At 38.1% G+C, this 22,765-nt stretch overlaps 2 protein-coding genes across 2 annotated transcripts in view; one reads left to right on the top strand and one right to left on the bottom strand.

The window, feature by feature from the left end:
* Positions 1-22,765, top strand: part of PIBF1 (progesterone immunomodulatory binding factor 1) — a 199,467-nt gene that overhangs the window by 146,571 nt on the left and 30,131 nt on the right. The window lies entirely within an intron of this gene.
* LOC136137854 (small ubiquitin-related modifier 2-like) lies at positions 8,258-12,026 on the bottom strand. Its single transcript, XM_065896314.1, has 4 exons — positions 12,022-12,026; positions 10,543-10,618; positions 8,398-8,654; positions 8,258-8,330 (listed from the first exon to the last, which is right to left on the bottom strand). Exons 1-4 carry the CDS (start codon positions 12,024-12,026, stop codon positions 8,258-8,260), a joined length of 411 nt encoding a protein of 136 aa, XP_065752386.1.

Here is a 22,765-nt window from a genome sequence, read left to right on the forward strand (position 1 = left end):
ACTAAATTGCACAAATTTAAGCTGTACAATATAACTTTCAACACGTATAACCATGAAACCATCACCAAAATGAAGATAATGAACACATGCGTCACCGCCAAAGAGCCCCTTAGGAATCTCTCTCTCCCAGCCCTCTCTACCCACAACTTTGTCCCCAAGCAACCACTGATTTGCATTCTGTCACTGTAGATTAGTTTGCATTTCTTAGACTTTTATATAAATGGAATCAATATATACGTTATGTACATACATATACACACACACACACGCACACACTACTTTTTTTAAGTCTTCTTTCATTCTGCATAATTATTTCAAGATTTGTCCATAGTTCATTCCTTTTCATTGCTGAGTAACATTCCATTGTATGAATTTACAACAACTGTTCATCCATTCACCTGTTGGTAGATATTTTGGGTTATTTCCAGTTTTTATCTATTATAAATAAAGCTGATATGAACATCCATGTACAGGTCTTTATATAAACATATGCTTCTGTTTCTCTGGGGTAAATACCTGGGAGTGAAATAGCTGGATCATATAGTAGGTATCTAATGTTTTAAGAAACTGCCAAACTATTTTCCAAATGTTCATATTATTTACTCTTTCCACCAACAGCCTATGAAAGTTCTAGTTCCTCTACATCCTTGCAAAGACTTGATATGGTCAGTCTTTTTTAAGTTCAGCCATTCTAATGGGTGTATAGTGGTATCTCATTGTAGTTTTAATTTGCATTTCCCTAATGATTCATAATTGTTGAACATCTTTTCATGTGCTTCTTTGCCCTTTGTTGTTTCTTATTGGGAGAAGTGTTCAAATTTTTTGCTCATTATATCAGATTGTTTTCTTATTATTGAGTTTTGAGAATTATTTGTATATTCTAGATACAAGTCTCTTATCAGCTATATGATTTGCAAATATTTTCTCCCCCTCCATGGCCTGTCTTCCCATTTCTTTACAGTGTTTTTTGAAGAGCAGAAGTTTTTATCTTGTCCATTCTTTCAGTTCATTCTTTTTTGGACTATGTTTTGGGTGTTATATCTAAAATATCTTTACCTAACTCAGGGTCACAGTGTTTTTATATGTGTTTTCCTTTTTTTTTTTTTGCGGTACGCGGGCCTCTCACTGTTGTGACCTCTCCCGTTGCGGAGCACAGGCTCCAGACGCGCAGGCTCAGCGGCCATGGCTCATGGGCCCAGCCGCTCCGCGGCATCTGGGATCTTCCCAGACTGGGGCACGAACCCGTGTCCCCTGCATTGGCAGGCAGACTCTCAGCCACTGTGCCACCAGGGAAGCCCTGTGATCCATTTTTAACGTTTGTAAAGTGTGTAAGATATAGATTGAACTTCATTTATTTGCATATTAAAACCAAATTGTTCTAATACCATTTGTTGAAAAAAGACCCTTGTTGAAAATCAGTTTAAAAATCTGTGTGAGTCTGTTTCTGGACTCTCTCTGTCTGTTCCAATTATCTCTTTGTCTTTCTTTATGACAGTACCACACCATCTTGATTACTGTAGCTTTATAATGTCTTGAAATTAGGTGGCACTGGTCCTCCAACTCTGTTCAGGTTCAAAGCTTTTTGGCTATTCTGTGTCCTTTTCATTTCCATATGAATTCTATAATCATTTTTACAAAAAAAAAAAGCTCTCTGTGATTTTGATTGGGATTGCATTGAGTCTGTGGACGAAATGAGGAAAATTGGCATCTTAATAATATGAATATTATGACCATGAACCCATTATATCTTTCCGTTTATTTAGATCTTCTTTAATTTCTCTTAGTGGTGTTATTTTTTAGTTTTTATTTTAAAGTTTCACATCTTTTGACTAGTGTTAACAGGGTATGTGTTTTTCCATCCTTTAACTTTTAACTTGTTTATGTCTTACAGTTGTCTTATAGGCAACATATATAATTGTATCTTGCTTTTTAATCTAGTCTGACAAAATACAACTTTTAACTGGAGTTTGGAGAACATTTACATTTAATGTGTTTATTGTTATGGTTATTTTTAAGTCTGTTATCTTGCTATTTGTTTTTTATTTGTCCTAGCTATCCTTCCCCCCTCCCTTTTATTTCCTTGCCCTCTTTTGGATTAACTGAATATTTTTTATCACTTTATCTCACTTTATCTCATTGTTGGCTGATTGGCAGTAGCTCTTTGTTATTATAGTGGTTGCTTGAGATTATACTATATACATCTTTAACTTATCACCACCCAGCCTTTGTGTGCCCATTGTCACATATTCTATTTATACATGTATAAGCCTCACATTAAATTGCTATCATTTTTACTTTATCTTTTAAAGAAGTATAATAATATGAAGAAAATGTATTACATTTAACCAAATAGTTACCATGACCTGTGTTCTTTATTCCTTTGTGTAAATCCAGATTTCTACCTGGCATCACATTGCTTCTGATTCATCTACTTCTTTTAACAATACTTATAGAGCAGGTCTGCTGGTGATGAGTTCTTTTCACTTCCGTATGTTACAAAAAGTTATTTTACCTTTTTGTTGTTTTGTTGTTTGGTTTTTTTCTCTTTTTTTTTTTTTTACATTTCTATCTATTCTTAACAAAAGTAAAGATTAAAACATATTTCTCTTGTTATGCTACTATGGCCAAATAGACTGGAAGGGTTCACTCTTTTTTATTGGAGTAAAATTCACCATTTTAACCATTTTAAATTGTACAATTCAGTGGCTTTTGTTGTGTTTGTAATGTACAACCATCATCACTATTTAGTTAGAGAACATTCCCATCACCCAGAAGGAAACCCTGTACACACTAAGCACTCACTCCCCAGTCTCCTCTCCCTCCAGCCCCTGGAAACCACTAATGTGCTTTCTGTCTCTATGGATTTGCCTGTTCTACATACTTCATATAAATGGAATCATACAATATGTGACCTTTTGTGTCTGGCTTCTCTCATTTAGTGTAATGTTTTCAAGGTTCATTCATGTTGCACCATCTGTCAGTACTTTATCCCTTTTTATGACTGAATAATATTCCATTGTACAAATATATCACATTTTGTTAATCAGTTAATGGACATTTATTGTTTCCATCATTTGGTTACTGTACATAGTGCTACTATGAGCATTCATGTACAATTTTTTTGTTTGTTTGAACATGTGTTTTCAGTTCTTATGGGTGTATACCTAAGTAGTGGAATTGTTGAATCACACAATAATTCTGTTTAACTTTTTGAGGAACCACGAAACTTTTTCACAGCAACTGCACCATTTTACATTCCCGTCAGCAATGTCCAGGGTTCCAATTTCTCACATCCTCACCAATGCTCATTTTTCTTTTTTTGTGTGTTTTTCTAAATTCTAGCCATCCTAGTGGGTGTGAAGTGGTGTCTTGTAGTGATTTCTATTTGCATTAACCTTATAACTAATGATGTTAAGCATTGTTTTGTGTTCTTATTGGCCATTTGTATATCTTCTTTGGAGAAATGTCTGCTGAAGTTCTTTGCCCATTTTTAAATTGAGTTGTTTGTCTTTTTGTTGTTGAGTCATAAGAGTTCATTATATATTCTGGATATTAAATCCTTTTAGCTATATGATTTTCAGATATTTTCTCTCGTTCTGTGAGCTGTCTTTTACTTCCTTGTTAGTTCATTCAATCACAAAAGTTTTTAATTTTGATGAAGTTGAAGTTATCTGTCTTTTCTTAAGTTTTGTGGCCTTCACCTTTGGGAGTTTCTGTTTGTTTTGCAACTTGAATTTTTATTTTTGCTTTTTTCATTTTACTTTTTAATTATTTTTAATAAAAATTGTATATGTTTAAGGTGTACAACATGATGATATATATATATAATGATTACGACAGTCAAGCTAATTAACATACCTATCTCTTCACATACTTACCTTGTGTGTGTGTGTGTGTGTGTGTGTGTGTGTGTGTGTGGTGTGAGCATCTCACTATAATGTACTATACATAATACTGTATAATACTATGTATAATGTATAATACTATACGTGAGGTAGTAAAATATGACATGAAACTGGATAGTGATAAGTTAAAGATATATGTAGTATAATCTCAAGCACCTGAAGTCTACTCTTGTAGCAGATTTCCAGATATATCACATTTTGTTTATCCATTCATCCCTTGATGGCCATTTGGGTCATTTCCATCTTTTCGCTGTGAATAGTGCTGCTATGAACGTTTGAGGACAACCACCCTATACTTAACTACCTATTTTAATTTTTTTTTGAGTACACACCTAAGAATTTCTGAGTTCATCTTTGTTTTGTTTGTTTGTTTGTTTTCATCTTTGTTTTTGAGAGATATTTTTCCTAGGTAAAGAATTCAAGGTTGACTTTTTTTCCCTCTCTCCCTCTTTTTCAGTACTTGAAAGATGTTGCTCCACTCTCGTCTAGTTTACATTGTTTTTACCAAGATATATGCTGTCATCTGTACCTTTGTTCCTCTCTAGGTAATGTGTCTTATTTTTCTAGCTGCTTTAAGATTTTCTTTTTTTCACTAGCTTTAAGCAATTTGATTAAGATGTGGCTTGCTGTTGTTTTCTTCATGTTTCTTGTGCTTGAGATTTGTCAAACTTCTTTTCTCCGTAAGATCATCAAATTTGGAAATGTTTCAGCCGTTCTTTCTTCAAATGTTTTTTCTGTCCTACCCTCTCTCATCCCTTTGGAGACTCCATTACACATATATTTGGCTGCTTGAAGTTGTCCTACAATAGAACAAACAATGTTCTGTTCAATTTTTGCAGCCTTTTGAATAGTTTCTCTTACTAAGTCTTCAATTCCACCAAGTTTTTCTTCTCCAATATGTAATCTGCTGTTAATCCAGTACACTATGTTTTTCATCTCAGATATTATATTTCTAGAAGTTCAATTTGGATCTCTTTTGTATCTTCCAGGTTTCTATTCAACCTTTTCAAACTTTATTTTCTTGAGCATATGAAATACAGTTTCAATAACTGTTTTGTTATCCTTATCTAGTAATTCTGTTATTGTGTCATTTCTTGATTGGTTTCAATTATATTGATTTATCTCATATATAGCATATTGTCCTGCTTCTTTGCATGCCTATAAGTTTTTATAAGCTTTTTTCTCAGACATGATTAAGTTTCTTGGAAAACATTTTGTCCTTTCGAGTCTTGCTTTTATAAACAAAGAAGTGTTCATCTTAAGGCTAATTGTTTTCCCTGCTGCTGAGACCAAAGTCTTTTAGTTACTATACCCCATGTCCTGTGAATTAGTAGGTTTCTTACTTTGGCTGGTGGGAACAGTACAATTCCTGGCCTGTGTGATCTTCAGAGATTGTTCCTCCTAATCTTTTCAGTGGTTCTGTCTCAGTCTCTCGTAGCTTCTTTACACACATGCACTGTTCAGTGCCCATGTGAATACTCAAATTTTAGTGTTTTTTCTCTGTGCAGCTCTTTTATTCAGCACTCTGCCATGTGAACTGTAGCCACCTTAAGTTCTTCTTCTAGCAGCACTCCTTAATTCAAGGAGTTTGGCAGGCTCTGCCTTGATTCTCCCTCCCTGCACCATGGCCTGGAAACTCTCTCCATGCAGTAAACTGGAGCAGTTGTGGGGCTGGGCTCACTTTGTTTCCCGTGTCTCAGGGGTCACTGTCCTTCAATGCTTGATGTCCAGTGTCTTCAGAGCATTGCTTCATTAGTTGGCCCAGTGTAAAAGAGAAGAAAGTTAATTGGCTTCCTTTTTTGTGCGTATGTATATGCCCACCTAATTCTCAAGAAACCACCAAGTTAGTTAAGAGTGTCGATGTGGAGTTTATTAAACAGTAGAAAATCTAGGCTAAATCGTAAATTATGCCACATTACTAGCAACAAGAATTGGTCTTCCTTCACCTCCTTACTCCAGATTCTTGCTCTTTCTCTTTCTAGTCATTCAGTAAATATTTATCAAACTCCCACTATATTCAACCACTGATAAACAAAGGCAGCATGGTCTTGCCCTCTTAGGGTATACACCCTTTTTCACAAAGGCCTTGTCCTCTAGTGTAAGCAGTTACAGATTTATCTGTTATAGCTAACTTAATTTTAGAAAACTTATTTAGAAAAGGACATGCACAATCTCAAGCGCCCAAATGGATTGAGTTGCCTGGAATTTTGTACTTAGGAGGCACTTAATGCAATCCAGGTAATTTGTTACAAAAGTTTAGATTGCTAGATTTTTTTTTTTTTTTTTTTTTTTTTTGTGGGGTGTGCAGGCCTCTCACTGTTGTGCCCTCTCAAGTTGCGCAGCACAGGCTCTGGACGCACAGGCTCAGCGGCCATGGCTCACGGGCGTAGCTGCTCTGTGGCATGTGGGATCTTTCCAGACCAGGGCGCCAACCCGTGTCCCCTGCATCGGCAGGCGGACTCTCAACCACTGCGCCACCAGGGAAGCCCTAGATTTTTTTTTAATAGATCTTTATTGGAGCACAATTGCTTCACAGTTCTGTGTTAGTTTCTGTTGCACAACGAAGCAAATCAGCCACATGCATACACGTCCCCATATCCCCTCCCTCTTGAGCCTCCCTCCCATCTTCTCTATCCCACCCCTCTAGGTCATCATAAAGCACCGAGCCGATCTCCCTGTGCTGTGCTGCTGCTTCCCACCAGCCAACTATTTTACATTCGGTAGTGTATATATGTCGATGCTACTCTCACTTAGCCCCAGCTTCATCCTCCCACCCCATGTCCTCAAGTCCATTCTCTATGTCTGTCTCTTTATTCCTGCCCTGCAACTAGGTTCAGCAGTACCATTTTTTTTTTTAGATTCCGTATATATGCATTAGCATACAGTATTTTGTTTTTCTCTTTCTGACTTACTTCAGTCTGTATGACAGATTCTAGGTCCATCCACCTCACTACAAATAACTCAATTTCATTTCTTTTTATGGCTGAGTAATATTCCATTGTATATGTGTGCCACATCTTCTTTATCCACTCATCTGTTGATGGACATTTAGGTTGGTTCCATGTCCTGGCTATTGTAAACAGTGCTGCAGTGAACATTTTGGTACATGACTCTTTTTGAATTATGGTTTTCTCAGGGTATATACCCTGTAGTGGGATTGCTGGGTCATATGGTAGTTCTATTTTTAGTTTTTTAAGGAACCTCAATACTGTTTTCCATAGTGGTTGTATCAATTTACATTCCCACCAAGAGTGCAGGAGGGTTCCCTTTTCACCACACCCTTTCAAGTAATTATTGTTTCTAGATTTTTTTTAAAAAAAACAAGAAGTTTATTTAAACAAACAGAAGCTTGACTTGAAGGGAAAACTATCTAGGATTCATTTATTTTAGAGTAATTTATCCCTACTTAAAGACAGATTGCCCTGCATGTAACAGCTACGTACAAAAAAGTTGTAAAATTGTCCTTGGTTTTACAATGATAAATGAAAAACATTAAAATTCTCCAATTGAACAACGTATGCAAGAATTTTTATGTTCTTTTTTTGTTAAACAGTGAGAGCAAAATATCTTACTGGAATATAAAGATAAGAGCAGGGCTTCCCTGGTGGTGCAGTGGTTAAGAATCCACCTGCCTAAAAAAAATAAAATAAAATAAAATAAAAATTAAAAAAAAATTATAAAAAATTTTTTAATTAAAAAAAAAAAATCCACCTGCCAATGCAGAGGACACGGGTTCGAGCCCCGGTCCGGGAAGATCCCACATGCTGTGGAGCTACTAAGCCCGTGCACCACAACTACTGAGCCTGCTCTCTAGACCCCGTGAGCCACAACTACTGAGCCCACGTGCCAAAACTACTGAGCCTGTGCTCTAGAGCCTGTGCTCTGCAACGACAAGCCACCACAATGAGAAGCCCACGCACTGCAATGAAGAGTAGCCCCCACTCTCCGCAACTAGAGAAAGCCCACGCACAGCAACGAAAACCCAATGCAGCCAAAAATAAATAATTAAATAATTTTTAAAAAAAAAGATAAGAGCGGATGAGCATGCCACTAATGGAGAAAAGGGGGTATCTTCACAGAACCAGTATTTTTCCCCATTCCATCTCCATTTGATGTCAATCAAAACATACCGTTGGCCATTTAGTTAAAAAAAAAAAAGCAATATGCTTGTGCACATATACCAGTTACTTTATGTATAAAAATAAAGGAATGGGGAAGGGGAAAAATGAAAGAATAGAGAAACTATACTGTAGTAGCCAGGATGTGGTGGAACCAAATTGCTGTTTTCTAATTGAGAATGTCTTCTTGGTCTGGAGGAACAGAACTCTGGAGTAAAGTAGCAGGTTCCCTTTTTAGTAGACACCTCCTGTCTGCTGCTGGAGCACATCAGTTGTATCTTCAGCCTCCATTTCCAGCTGCAGGTGTGTCTGTTTTATTGATTGGCTGCCCGTCAAATTGGAATCTGATCTGACTCATTGACAAACCCTGTCATTCACAATAGGCTTTCATTAGTTTACTAAGTGGTGTATGCCACTTAATCTTCAACTGCACCACGGAACCATCCTGCCCCGTCACCTTCAAATTAATACTATCGTTGTTCTCAGTCTTGACTCCTTCCTTGGACTTTTCATCGGCCACGGCGAGCGCCGGAGCCTCCTCCGCTGCTGGAGCCTCCTCCGCTGCCGCTTCCCAAAAGAGGTACCAGGTCCGCACCGAACGAGCACACAAGCAGCACCAAGAGGGCTGTTTCTAGATTTTTTGATGATGGCCATTCTGACCAGCGTGAGGTGATACCTCGTTGTAGTTTTGATTTGCATTTCTCTAATAATTAGTGACGTTGAGCATCTTTTCATGTGCCTTTTGGCCATCTGTATGTCTTCCTTGGTGAAATGTATACTTAGGTCTTCTGCCCGTTTTTTAACTGGATTGTTTGTTTTTTTGATATTGAGCTCCGTGAGCTGTTTGTATATTTTGGAGATCAATCCTTTGTCTGTTGTTTCATTTGCAAATATTGTCTCCCATTGTGAGGGTTATCTTTTTGTCTTGTTTATGGTTTCCTTTAGATTGCTAGATTTAAGAAAGACTTCAAGATGCATAGGTAGAATAAAGTAGATCTATATGTACTAACTTTAAAGAACATTCATACTATCTTGATAAATTTTTTTAAAAGTAAGATTGCAGAATAATATTGTGTTCCTCCATTTCGGTTTTAATGTGTGTGTGTATGTGAATGTGTGTGTAGGGGGTAGGGTTGTGTTTCTGTTAAAACGTAGGGAAAGGGCTTCCCTGGTGGCGCAGTGGTTGAGAGTCCGCCTGCCGATGCAGGGGACACGGGTTCGTGCCCCGGTCCGAGAGGATCCCACATGCCGCAGAGCAGCTGGGCCCGTGAGCCATGGCCGCTGAGCCTGCGTGCCCGGAGCCTGTGCTCCGCAACGGGAGAGGCCACAACAGTGAGAGGCCGGCATACCGCAAAAAAAAAAAAAAAAGTAGAGAAAAAGTTTAGAAAACATACAACTCTCATGCCAGGGGCTTACAAGTACCACTATTCACGCATTATGAATATAAAATCAGCTTTATTTGATAAACTTACAATCAAAGAATTAACAGAGCATACACCATCACCCAAGTTATCTTCCCACAGATAGGTGTGCTTAGGCGTAGCAGAGGAGGTCTGGATGCACCACATAAAGGGATCTGATAGAGATCCCCAAACACTGCACATTTAAAGTGAAAGAGGGTAGGGAGCATCTAGGTGACTGTGTAACAGTGGAAGAGGGAACCTCTAGAACTTACCGCCTATCAGCCTATTCTAGTAGTAGGAAGTGAGCCTCCAGGACCATCCATGTCTGTCTCTCTGACATCAAGCAGTGGTACCACTGGGATTGGGAGTAGAAGCGAGGAACTAATTTTCACCGTATTTTTTTTTTTTTTTTGCGGTTCGCGGGCCTCTCACTGTTGTGGCCTCTCCCGTTGTGGAGCACAGGCTCCGGACGCGCAGGCTCAGTGGACATGGCTCACGGGCCCAGCCACTCCACGGCACGTAGGATCTTCCCGGACCGGGGCACGAACCTGTATCCCCTGCATCGGCAGGCGGACTCTCAACCACTGCGCCACCAGGGAAGCCCCTGTATTTTTTAATTGTTGGGATCTATTCCAACTCACATAAGATTTTTCAAAGGCATAGATTTGGCAACCAATGCATTATCGAACTCATAATAGGTATAAAATAAATGTTGATTCATTAGCTCGATCATTGACCTAACCCATCCACCAAACATAGGTAGATTTATAAAGGTTATGAAAATAAGTGGTAAAATTTTTTCTAATGTATCTGTAAACAAGGATTACATTCCAACAATATTGTTTGTACCCAAAATCTAACTGCCAAGTAAGTATATACATACATATACTTGGAGACCCATACATACACACCTAAATGTGCTTATGATGTATGCATGGAAATACTTGGAGTGATGCACTCCAAAAGAAATCATTGATGTTGGTTGTTATTGGAGAGGAGGTACTGAGGTTCTAGGATGGATGGAAGAGATCCTTTCAGTTAATATTCCTCCTCTGTAGTTTGAATTAGTTACTGCATGCATGTGGTAATCCCTCTCTCTCTCCCTTTCTTCCTCACCTTCTCCATTTCATTATCAAGAGCAAGTATATTAAAGGAATATGGAAATGTTACAGCATCCCAGTAAAGGGATTTACTATAGGAAAAATTCAGAAGCATCTAAAAACATAACATGTGATTTGGAAGCTTCAAGACTGAGAAAAGGAGATAGCAAGGGTATCTAATGTATGCTCAGACAAGGAAAAATTATGTGGCAGAAGGAGTTCGTGCTTTATGGAATCTTTGTAATACTTGCCTGTGTGTTCTAGTATCTACTAGTGACCTTGGGAAACATGATTTCCACAAACATAGTAAGCATAAGTATCTAGATGAGTAAAACATTTGCCTCTGTCCTTTGAGTTACCTGACGCTAGTAATTGCAGGGAGTGTTCTGCCAGCATCCTCAGTGAGCCCGGTCCCTTGGAAGGAGTCTACAGTACACACGACTCCTACAGCCCCGCCTCAGCGTTTTAAAGGAGGATATTCACATGCCAACCCCAGCCCTAAAACTTCAAGGTCAGCCTTTCCCACCATATTTCTAGCATTCCATTGGCACAATAAAAAACTCCACTATTTTATGTACTAAAGAGTAAAAGCGGGGATGCTGCCAGTTAAACTGCGATGCAATGCTTTATTATCACTTTAATTTTAATTTTAGGCAAACATTCCTTTAGTCTTTAGGCAGTGATTTTTATCATACATTACACAACTTTTTCTCTATGCTTTTCTTCTAACACAAACTTTGTTTCAATGCCAAATCACGTTGTAATCTTTATGAAGACACTTTAAATGGTGGCTAAACTCAACCTATGAAGGATTATCCATACTCAGAACTCAGTTGAAATCACAGTATAAACAGCTACAACCAAATTTCTTCATGTGCAAGCATGTGCAAGTATGACCTTTCCTATGAAAACCTTTCCATTTTCATTTCATAGGAAAGGTGAAAAATAGTGTGATTTATTGGGTCCCACTGCCTCCCAAGGTGTTTTCCTGAAAACTTGTTGATACATAAAATTCCTTTAATAAAGAACAGTGCTTTTATTTCACCATTAGAAATACAAGGCTTAAAAAGTAAACACTTGGATGAGGTACTGTGTTGCCTACAATTTTTTAAATTTAGCAAATGGAGTTTAATTCATCAGTCCATCAAAAGTCTTTCTTCCAACCAGAGCTGTCCTCCCTACTGTAGATCATGATTTCCTATTTTAAAATGTCCATTGCCTCCCAATGTCCAGATTCTCTAGCATGGCATAGAAGACCAATTTGACCCTAACCTACTTGTCGTCCTCATTTTCTGTTACCCTCCCTTCCCCAGGCCCTTGTTTGCAGCCTCCTTCTCCTCCAGGTAATGTGTCTTTTGCTCCTACCCCACCACTTTATTATCCTGCTACTTCTCAGTCTCCTTCGTTTCCTTTTGTTCCTCTGTTCTGTAACTGTCAGCGTGCCCCCGAGTTCTGTCCTGGCACTGTTTTCTTCTTACTAAGATGCACGTCTTACCTCATCTTGTTCCGTGGCTTCAGCCACCACCCGCAATAAATCTTTTTGTTTTAACCTTTTTTTACTAAGTCAGTTGTGTATGGGCTAAGTATAGATAATCATAATTCAAAGAGTACAGAAGTATTCAGCAAATACCAAGTCCTCCCTGCTCTTTTCACATCATCTCTGAACGTCTCTCTACTCAACCTCCTGCTTTAGTGGTACTGACTGGGTACAACCTCTTATACCATCTCTCATCTGAATTATTTTAGTAACCATCTGTTCTGCCTTACTCTATTCTTTAAGCCCTCCACCTTGTTGCCAGAGTGCTGTTTCTAAATATAAATCTGATTTTGTTTCTCCCACAGTCAGAGTTGTTTGTTTCCTAAGAATAATGATATATAAGACCGTCCATTATCCAGCCCCTGCCCACCTACCCAGTTTCATCTTACATCACACACACACACTCACTCACTCACTACACCATGCTCCCTCCATACGTAACTACTTGTCCTTTACTTGTAATTCTCCAAGCACTCTATGCTATTTTGTGTCTCCATGCTTTTGCACATTCTGGTGTCTGCCCAGCACACGCTTGTCTAAATCACAGATACTTGTCTTTCAAGATCAATTTCAAGTAATCACCTACTCTTTTAAGCCTTTTCTGAACCCGTGGTAAAAATGACTTATGTATCCCCATGATACCAAATATACCTATACACACACACACACACACACACACACACACACACACACACATAATTGTTGACATGGCTGTCTATAAGCTTTATAAGGGGAGGGACTCTGTTTTTATTGGTCTGGGTATCTCTCCCATTTAGTACAGTTCTTGTTTCTAGTAGGTAGTAAATAGACATTTGTTGAAGGATTAGTTTTGGGTTTTTATGGGACAAAGTATATTAAAGTACTGAGGTATACTAGAATGAACTTGAAGCAGAGTGGAGATCCCAACCAAGAAGGCCAAAGAATGACAGTGAAATCAGAGCTGCTAATCAGAGAAAAAAAGAAAACCTTATAGTATCACAGACTCTACCACATGCTTTCTGTTATATATGGAACCAGAAGTCAGTATATATCATCTCTACCCACCACCACCATGAAAAAAAATACTCCAATTGCATGGGATCCGTAGAATCATCAACCTTTATTAAAAACACTGGGGAGTTTTTTCTTTTGCTTTGTTTTGTTTTAGGGTGAAAGGGAAATAAAACCAATAGCTAAGATGAGTAATAAAAAGATATAATAAAGGTTAAGAACGTTTTACATGTCTGTAGCACTTAAATGTTGCTATATTCACTTACCATTGGATTATGAAAGCCATGGGCTTTCAAGTAAGGCAGACTGGCTTACATGACTCTAGGCAAGTTATTTATCCTCTGTAAGCCTCAATTTTTCAACCTGTAAGGTGGGAATAATAATACTGTATATATGTTTGCCCCAAGAATTAGAGATAACCCAATCTAAGATAAGCATTTAGCACGCTGACATGTTAATCACTCAGTAAATGCTGACAGTTTTGTTGTTTGTTTGGTTGGTTTTTGTCCTATATGTCATTATATTTCACCTGGCCATGGTATTGATGAAATAAGTATTTTATTAATAAAGGTGGCATTTTTTAAAAGAAATAGTAGTTCCAGAATTGGAGTAACTTATGCTTATTTTGCCTATATGGAAATATTCAGAGTGAACTATTTGAATGAATTTTAACACAATATAGTAAGATTTGTTAATGATAATTAATTTCTATGAAGACGTACATGGTATTAAAACTGCAATTCTAAAGAGTAATCAGTTGCTCTTCTCAAATGAAAAAGTATATATATATATATATATATTTTTTTTTTTTTTTTTTTTTATGGTATGTGGGCCTCTCACTGTTGTGGCCTCTCCCGCTGCGGAGCACAGGCTCCAGATGCGCAGGCTCAGCAGCCATGGCTCACGGGCCCAGCCGCTCCGCGGCATGTGGGATCTTCCCGGACCGGGGCACAAACCCATGTCCCCTGCATCGGCAGGCGGACTCTCAACCACTGTGCCACCAGGGAAGCCCGAAAAAGTATATTTAATTGCATACAAACTTAGCATTTTAGGAGAAGTGTGCAAAACTGCATATTTTAAAACTAATTAAAAACTTCAAATTAACCAGAATTGTTCAGTTTAAATTAGAGAACATGAATTACTGATAAAATTCAACTAATTCGTTGAATCATTATATAGAAAAGCAAGGGTTAAGCAATAATAATATGTAATAAGATAATTAAGATAAACATTATTTAACAGCACTGATAACATAGTCTTTATTACAAATATTTAAGTAAATACTTTATTAAAATCAAATTATGTGAATAGATAATAATAATAAAAGCTAGCAATTTTGAGTGCTTACTTAATACTAGTGGTACTATGGTGTGAAACCATAGAAATGTTCCTTGGGCTAACTGAAATCTTCACAGTGTGAGACCCATGAGTTTCCCAGCCTCCCAGGCTCCCTGAGGCCTGAAAGAAGTTCTTGTGACTGAGTGGACTTCATTAGATTGCCAAGTGTATCAGAGAAGAATCAGAGAATCAGAAAAGTGACTCAAATGCAAAGTCTATTCAGTTCATTCAGGTTCCTGATGGATATGCTGTTGGCCTAGTTAGCATATTGAGTACTGAAACACATGGTCCCTTCACTCTTCAGATCTAAAATTTTCACTTAGTGATCAAGCCCTCAGAAAACTGGCTACAAAGTTGACCTGAGACTGATTTGGATTTGGACTGATTTGAATATAAATCTGGTCCTTTATAATTAAAGATGTAACTACCACCTGAACAAATAGCTTTCATATTTTTTTGACCATGACCTGTAGTAAGAAATGCATATTACATAGCAACCCAGTACATACGTATGTATGTGTATTTGCTTGTGTGTGTGTGTGTGTATGTGTGTGTGTGTGTGTGTGTGTGTGTATGTATATAGGTATGTGTGTGTATCTGAAATGGTTTTCCCATCACAGTGAATACCCTTACCACGTGTAGCACCTTCTATTCATTGCTATTCTGTTCTGTTTCTTTTTTCTTTTTTTTAATACTGCTTGCAACCCACAAAGTGCAAACACTTATCTGGACAGATGTGTAACACATTTTTTTCTCCTTATGGAAGCCTTCTTGAGAAATCATTTTAGGGGTTGAAAAGAGAAGAAAGGTGAAAAAGTAAGAATGAGTAAAGCATGTTAGAGAGATAGGGAGTCATCTGGTGTGACTGTCGTATAAAAACCTGTAATGCTTCCCAGTTGTATGTATCCACCATCTCCAGGAGCAATGCTAATCTAATCTCTCATTTTGAATTAATAGTATCATGGTGAAGCAATTGTTAATATGTTTCCATATTTTTGTCCTGCCCCTTTTCAATCTGTTTTTTCAGTTTGTTCAAGACTGCCCCTTGAACAATCTTGAACAAATTTACTGTGGTTTCTCCCATTGGTTGGAATTAGTACCGTTTACAAATATGAATAATTTCAGTCTGTAACTCTCCTCCAAATTATTTATAATTCATATGTATGACCATGACTCAGAGAACCCCACTATTTTCCTTCTTTATCTAGGGAAATAGTCAGGCTTCATCTTCACAAAAAGGCAACCCTCTCATTCCATGGTGGTTCCCTTCTTAAAATAAATCTTGTTTTACACTTTACTGAGTTTTTTTGAAGGCTTTATATCCATGTTTTAACATTTTTATCACTAAATCACAGACATTATTCTTGACAAACTCCAATAAATAGCAGGATTTTCCATTATAGAAACCATGTTACTTTTCCCCCAAATAAATTTGTATCCCTATGGCTCTTCACACAAGAAAGGACTATGTAGGAAAAATTTATGAAGGTAATGTTATTGTAAAATGTCTTAGTCTATTCCATGTCATTTAACACAGCCTAGGAAATAAACTATTTAGGGACTTCCTAAATAGTGCAGTGGTTAAGAATCTGCCTGCCAACGCAGGGAACATGGGTTCTAGCCCTGGTCCAGGAAGATCCCAAATGCTACCGACCAGCTAAGCCCGTGTGCCACAACTACTGAGCCCGCGTGCCGCAACTACTGAAGCCCGCGTGCCTAGAGCCCATGCTCCGCAGCAAGAGAAGCCACCGCAATGAAGAGTAGCCCCTGGGCTTCCCTGGTGGCGCAGTGGTTGAGAGTCCGCCTGCCGATGCAGGGGACACGGGTTCGTGCCCCAGTCTGGGAAGATCCCACATGCCGCGGAGCAGCTGGGCCCGTGAGCCATGGCCGCTGAGCCTGCGCATCCGGAGCCTGTGCTCCGCAACGGGAGAGGCCACAACAGTGAGAGGCCCGCGTACCGCAAAAAAAAAAAAAAAAAAGTAACCCCTGCTCCCCACGACTAGAGAAAGCCCGCACTCAGCAATGAAGACCCAACACAGCCAAAAATAAATAAATTAATAAATTAATTTTTTAAAAAAATTAAAAAGGAGAAAAAGTAAGTAAGTGACTTTGTCAAATGTTAGGTAGTATTTATATGAAATTCAGTCTTACAGTAAATATTTATTGAACACCTACTATGTGCTGGGCATTGTTCTAAGCCCTGGGAATAATCAGTGGATAAAACAGACAAAAATTCCTGCCCTTTGGAGCTTATGTTCTACTGGGAGGAGAAACAAGGATTTGTTCCAAGTAAAATATATTCTCAATTAGAACTTAAGTTGTATGAAGAAAGTAAAGCAGGAAAGAGAATAGCGACTGTTGCTGCCTGTAGTTCTAGCCAAATGAGCATAAGAAAGACATAAATGAATGCCATGGTTCTTGTATATCTTCTGAAAGTGACCAAAGCAGCAAGGAAAGTGGCTCTAGCTTGAAAGTCCCACATGAACAGAGGTGCCCGGGTAGAAGCAATCAGATATTTTTATCATGGAAGAATGGCTATGAAGCATATTTCTTTGTGGTAAATTGGCCACATTTCTTTACTGTTTGTCTGTGTGCATATTCATGCAAGCTTTTAGTCCACGTTCTTTATTTTGGGAATAAAGGGTAAGGGAAAGGAATTCTTATCTCTTCACGTTTTGGGCTAGTCTTACATAATACTGCTTTCTTTTCTGTTATCAAGAGGCAATGATGAATATTGGCGAAGCACGTGATACTGGAGGCAGACCCACTGGGTTAAAATCTCATTTTTGGTAACTTACAAGTTGTAAACGTTGGATAAGTTGTTTAACCCCTCTGTGCCTCATTTTCCTCATTTGTAAAATATTAACTTCCAAATAAAATGTTTTATTGAAATTTGATCAAATGAGTGGATTACTTTTAGTTTTGAAGACAGATTGTTTTGTAACATTTAATACAGAAAAAAAAACAGAAAAGCAAGGCAGAAGGAGAAAAAATAACTTTTAAAAACAGACAAAGACATTCTGAAAAGACTACTTACTGTATGGTTCCAACTAAATGACATTCTGGAAAAGGTGAAACTTATGGAGACAGTAACAAGATCAGTGGTTGCCAAAAATAATAGACAGAGCTACAGGGGATTTTTAGGGCTGTGAAAATATTCTTTATGATATAAACAGTGGATACATGGGATTACGGTTGGTCCTCCGTATCCACAGATTCCACATTCACGGATTCAACCAACTGCAGGTCAAAAATATTCAGGAAAGTGTCTGGAAAGTTCTAAGAAGCAAAACTTGAATTTGCTCACACCAGCAAGTATTTACATAGTATTTACATTGTCTTTGCAACTATTTACATAGTATTTGCAATTATTTACATAGCATTGACATTGTCTTAGGTATTATAAGTAATCTAGAGATGATTTAAAGTATATGGGAGGATATGTGTTGGTTATATGCAAACACTATGCCATCATTTTTTTTTTTAATTTATTTATTTTATTTACTTATTTTTGGCTGTGTTGGGTCTTCGTTGCGGCATGCGGGCTCTCTCTAGTTGCGGTGAGCGGGTGCTACTCTTCGTGGCAGTGTATGGGCCTCTCACTGCAGTGGCCTCTCCCGTTGCGGAGCATGGGCTCCAGGCACGCAGGCTTCAGTAGTTGTGGCACATGGGCTCAGTAGTTGTGGCTCGCGGGCTCTAGAGTGCAGGCTTAGTAGTTGTGGTGCACAGGCTTAGTTGCTCCGTGGCATATGGGATCCTCCCAGACCAGGGCTTGAACCCGTGTCCCCTGCATTGGCAGGCAGACTCCCAACCACTGCGCCATCCAGGAAGCCCAACTATCATATTTTATATAAGGGACTTGAGCATCCTCGGATATTAGTATCCATGGTGGGGGGGTCCTGGAGCCAATCCCCTGTGGATACCAAGGGACGAGTGTACGTTTGTCAAAACCCATAGAATATACAGCACCAAGAGTGAATGCTAATGTAAACTGTGGACTTCTGGTGATAATGGTGTGTCAGTGTAGGTTCATTAATTGTAACAAATGGTGATGACTGTGGGGTTGTGGGAAGGCAGAGAATATGTGGGGCTCTCTGTACTTGTGCTCAATTTTGCTGTGAACCTCAAACTGCTCTAACAAAATTAAAAAACAGAGACATGAAAGAGAATGAAATCTGAGAACCACAGAGAAAAGATAGGAGGAAAGGAAAGGAAGGAGTAGGGAAGATGTCAGTGACTCACTTTTCTGTGAAGGTAACTGTGGCCACCTTTTGTCACTTGTGCGATTTGGCAGTCCTTAAAGCTATTTTTGTTGGTAGCAGGAAGATACCCCCAGGAAAGTAACATTGTCTAGAGAAAAATTAACTTCTTGACATAGACAAGAGAACTTACTTTTTTGTAATGTTAAGGAATTTGGGAGAGACTTCCTTTTCTCTGTGTGTCTGTGTGTATTTCATGTGGTATATCACTCCTTGTGAAGTTAGTGTTACATATTTTATGGATGCACACTATGTAATGTGACTGGACATGACGAATAATTAAATTGTTGATGGGTGATAGTTTCATAAAGATTTAAAGCGAAGAGGCTGTTGGAACAAACAGTATTCATAGGTAATATGTGACATAATCAAAACACAATACCAGAAATTGCCCTTAACGTATATAAATTATCATTAATTATTGTCATTCTGTCTCTTATTTTTTGAGGTTCTGATGTAGAATTATATAGAAATTAACCTTTTTATTTTAGTAATGATGAACATATATTTACCATACAAAGGTCTGATTCATTACGTGGACAAAACATTAACTTTAATTGTAGTAACAGCTCTGTGTCTAACCTTGCCAAGTGCTTAAACCAAGATGTCTTTGTTATAGTTCATTCTGGAAAAAAATTCAATTACATGGATCCAGGACAATATACTAGAATTTATTCTTTAAGCCATCTTTTTAAAGGTTCGCATACCAGGTCATATGAATGTGTGTGTGTGCGCGTGTGTGCACCAAATGCCAGCCACCACTGAAGAAAAACAATGACTTATTTATAAATTATATTCTGTTTACACATCAAACAAATAATATAATTGTTTAAACTTTTTCCCTTACTGGTGTGCCTTGATAATTCATAAATGACTATAATTTTTTTCTTTCAAGAGCTATTACAAATCACACTATAAATCCCTCCTTCCCCATCAGCATTGTTGTACAAGTGAACCATATTAAAATGAATTTCTCAGGGGCAACTTTGAGGGGGAAAGAAATTTAAAGCACTTGAACTTGAAAATTCCATTCTCTGACGCTAATCACCGGTCCTTCCAGCTCTCCCAGTCCTTCCAGCTCTACCAGTCCTTTCATTCCCAGTAAATCTGTGCTTTATTTGTACTCATTAGGAGTCCCAGACTTATAAACTCTTTGCATTTCCAATATGTCAAGCCCCTCCTGGCTCCACTTTGCCTCCTAACCCAGCCTTGGACCTTATCAACCATCTGAGCACTACATTCACGAGCACTCCCCATTGCTTTGTTGCCAGATTCATCCATCAGGCTTTTCTTGACATTCCCACCTTTAGCCTAGTATCTTACAATCAGGTAGTTACTCTATCAACATTTAATGAAAGGGAGGAGAGGAGAGAAAATTATTTGATTCTTTGTTAACGTACTGAAAATTTCTTGTGGAAATTTGTTACTTTTGCTGCTTGGAAGCATAACAGATTCATGTTGTTGTACATCAACAAGGCCCTCATTCCTGTTGCCCGGTATTTTTATTTTTCTGTATCTATCCTATTTCCCATTATCTTTATTGCAGGTCACTTCCACTTCCCCAAACCATCAATTCCATCATATATCTTTTCATTATTACAATTAAATCATCTAAATTTATTTTCCTTGAGTCTTTTTCACCCAGGGATTTTTTAGTCTCTTCCCTTACTTTTTTTCCCTGTGGTCCCTCTTCAACAAATGAGCGCGAGTGTGCGTGTTCGTGTGTGTGTTAACATACATAACTTTCAAAACTTAACCGTTCTCTCTGTTCTTAATTCCTTCTGCTCTCTCCCCTCTTCCTTCAGCTATGCCCTTCCTCATTGATCACCAATGACTTCCTAATTGTCAGTATTCTCGTCTCAGTCCCCTGATCTATCTGTGGCATGACATTATAGATATTATAGATATTCTAGAAATTTTGTCCTCTGTTTGCTTTGCAACACGGTTCTCCCTCATATGACTTTAGTCTTCTTAGCTGATATAGTCATCTTCTTCTAGATCTGGAATGTAGGTGTCCCTCATTGTCTGCCCTTTGCTCTGTTCTTACACCTCAGTGGTGGTTCTCAAATGTTAGTGAGTGTAAGAATCATCTAAGATTTTTGTTGAAAATGCAGGTTTCTAAATCCTGCCCTCAGAGATTGTGATTAAGTAGGTCCAGAATGAAGCCCAGGAATCTGCATTTTTAACAGGCTAGTCTTGTGACTCTAATAAAAGTGATACAGAAAAGAAATAATCCTCTGCCATCCTATGTACTCCTGTGACTTCAGTCATCACTTCCACGCTGATTACTTTCAAATATTTTAACATCCTCCTCTCATGAATTTCTCCTTATTATCTGGACCATACTCAGGACCAGCGCAGGGCTGATAGTCAATGAGTATGCGCTTGCTTTTGGTTATTAAAATAATAGAATATTTGCACAAACACTTGTAAAACAGATGTTGCCCTCAGCCCACAAGTGTCATTCTGCCACCACTATCCTGTCTGTCCTGGTCCCTCTCCTAAGATCTTCTAGACCTCCCCATCTTCTGGCAACAAAAAAGTAACACCTAGAACCACAGAGTTTCTTCAGGATCCTGCCCCAGTGCAAAGGCTGACATCCTAATTGGTTGACTTGTATCCATTAAATATTACCCCTGTTGAAGATGATGATGTCATTAACCATATAGGGACCTAGGAGAAGAAGCCAGCGTTAGTGGAGAGGATGGCAAATTCAGCATGTGAGATGGTTTATGTGCAGTACTTTTAAACCTACTAGAATAGTTGAATGGAGTGGCCTATAACAAGTCCAAGACCACAAGAGCTGTGCCTTCCAAATTGGACTGATCATCAGAATCTAAGGCCCAACCCTGAGAAATTTTGATTCACTGGGACTGGGGCAGAGCCCAGAAATCCACTTTTTAACATTTCCCCCAGTTCTTATGATGATTGGCTGGGTTTGAGAACTACTGCTGTGGACTGAGAACACAGAAAAGTAGTACCAAAGTATTGCCCCCTACTGGACCTCAAATAGGCATTTTCCATTCCATGGCACAATCAGAAAGTTCAGGCAACAGGATATGTGGGTTTTTCAGCACAACTAATTACCACTACTAGAAGGTGTCACTTGTATATATTTTATACACAGAAAACAACTCAATGTTAAATTCCATTCAACAGAATGTGTTTTGTCCCTGGTAAGGAAGAGTACCATTTCTAGGAGTTTCTTTGAAAATAAACTCCACAAGAAAAAAAATCCCACTTTTAGGAAAAACACAACAAATTGTAGTCACCTTCATATGTCTTTTAACTGTAAGAGAACATACGTATTATAATCAGGTGTTGCTTTTCTCTGAATCATGTGTACAGTTTACTGAAACAAAGGAGAAAAAACGATTCTATAAAATGTTGTATCATGGGTTTGGTCCTGCATCATTCGTTACGTATATGATTCCTGAGTCACTAATTACTAAGGCTTTATAAGGAAAAGATTACTAACAATAGGCAAAGTGAGCGATTGTGAAACTTTTTTTAATACTAATGATTATAGTTACAGAAAGCTTTTTTAACCATATTGGAGGAATTAAATTCTGTTAAGTTACACTGATTTCAAAAATAGATATTAGCATCACTTTTCACTGAAAAATGTACGTGTACCTTTCCCTGAGGAGTTAAATTAAATTGAGGAGATTTAGAAGCTCACAAGTTTATAAAGAAACATTCTTAAAATTGACAGCACTATAGAAGTTTTATTATCTAGAGAGTGAGAAGTTTGTAGGTTGTATAGTAGAAATACATTCTGAAAGTAAGGCTTTTGACCCTTAATTTTGTTATAATACTAAAACCTAATATATGTAATTGCTGTAATGAGAAAAAAATGAACTAAAATAATTAAGACTAATGCCTGCTGTTATATTTTTTATGTAACTGAAGTCAGGTTTGGTAAGTTTAAACATGGCTCATTCTAGACTACAGCTGACTACAATTTGAAAATGCCCTTAGTTCTTTCCTACACCACCCAATCCCCCCACATGCACCCCGGGCTATTCTGCACTTCAAAACACAAAACAACTTGCCAGTTCAGTTTATTCAGTTAGGGTCAGTTCTGTAAAAACAAAGTCAAGGCAATTGTTTGA

The sequence above is a fragment of the Phocoena phocoena genome, chromosome 18 (assembly GCF_963924675.1).
Source record: "Phocoena phocoena chromosome 18, mPhoPho1.1, whole genome shotgun sequence".
NCBI classification, from domain to species: Eukaryota; Metazoa; Chordata; class Mammalia; order Artiodactyla; family Phocoenidae; genus Phocoena; species Phocoena phocoena.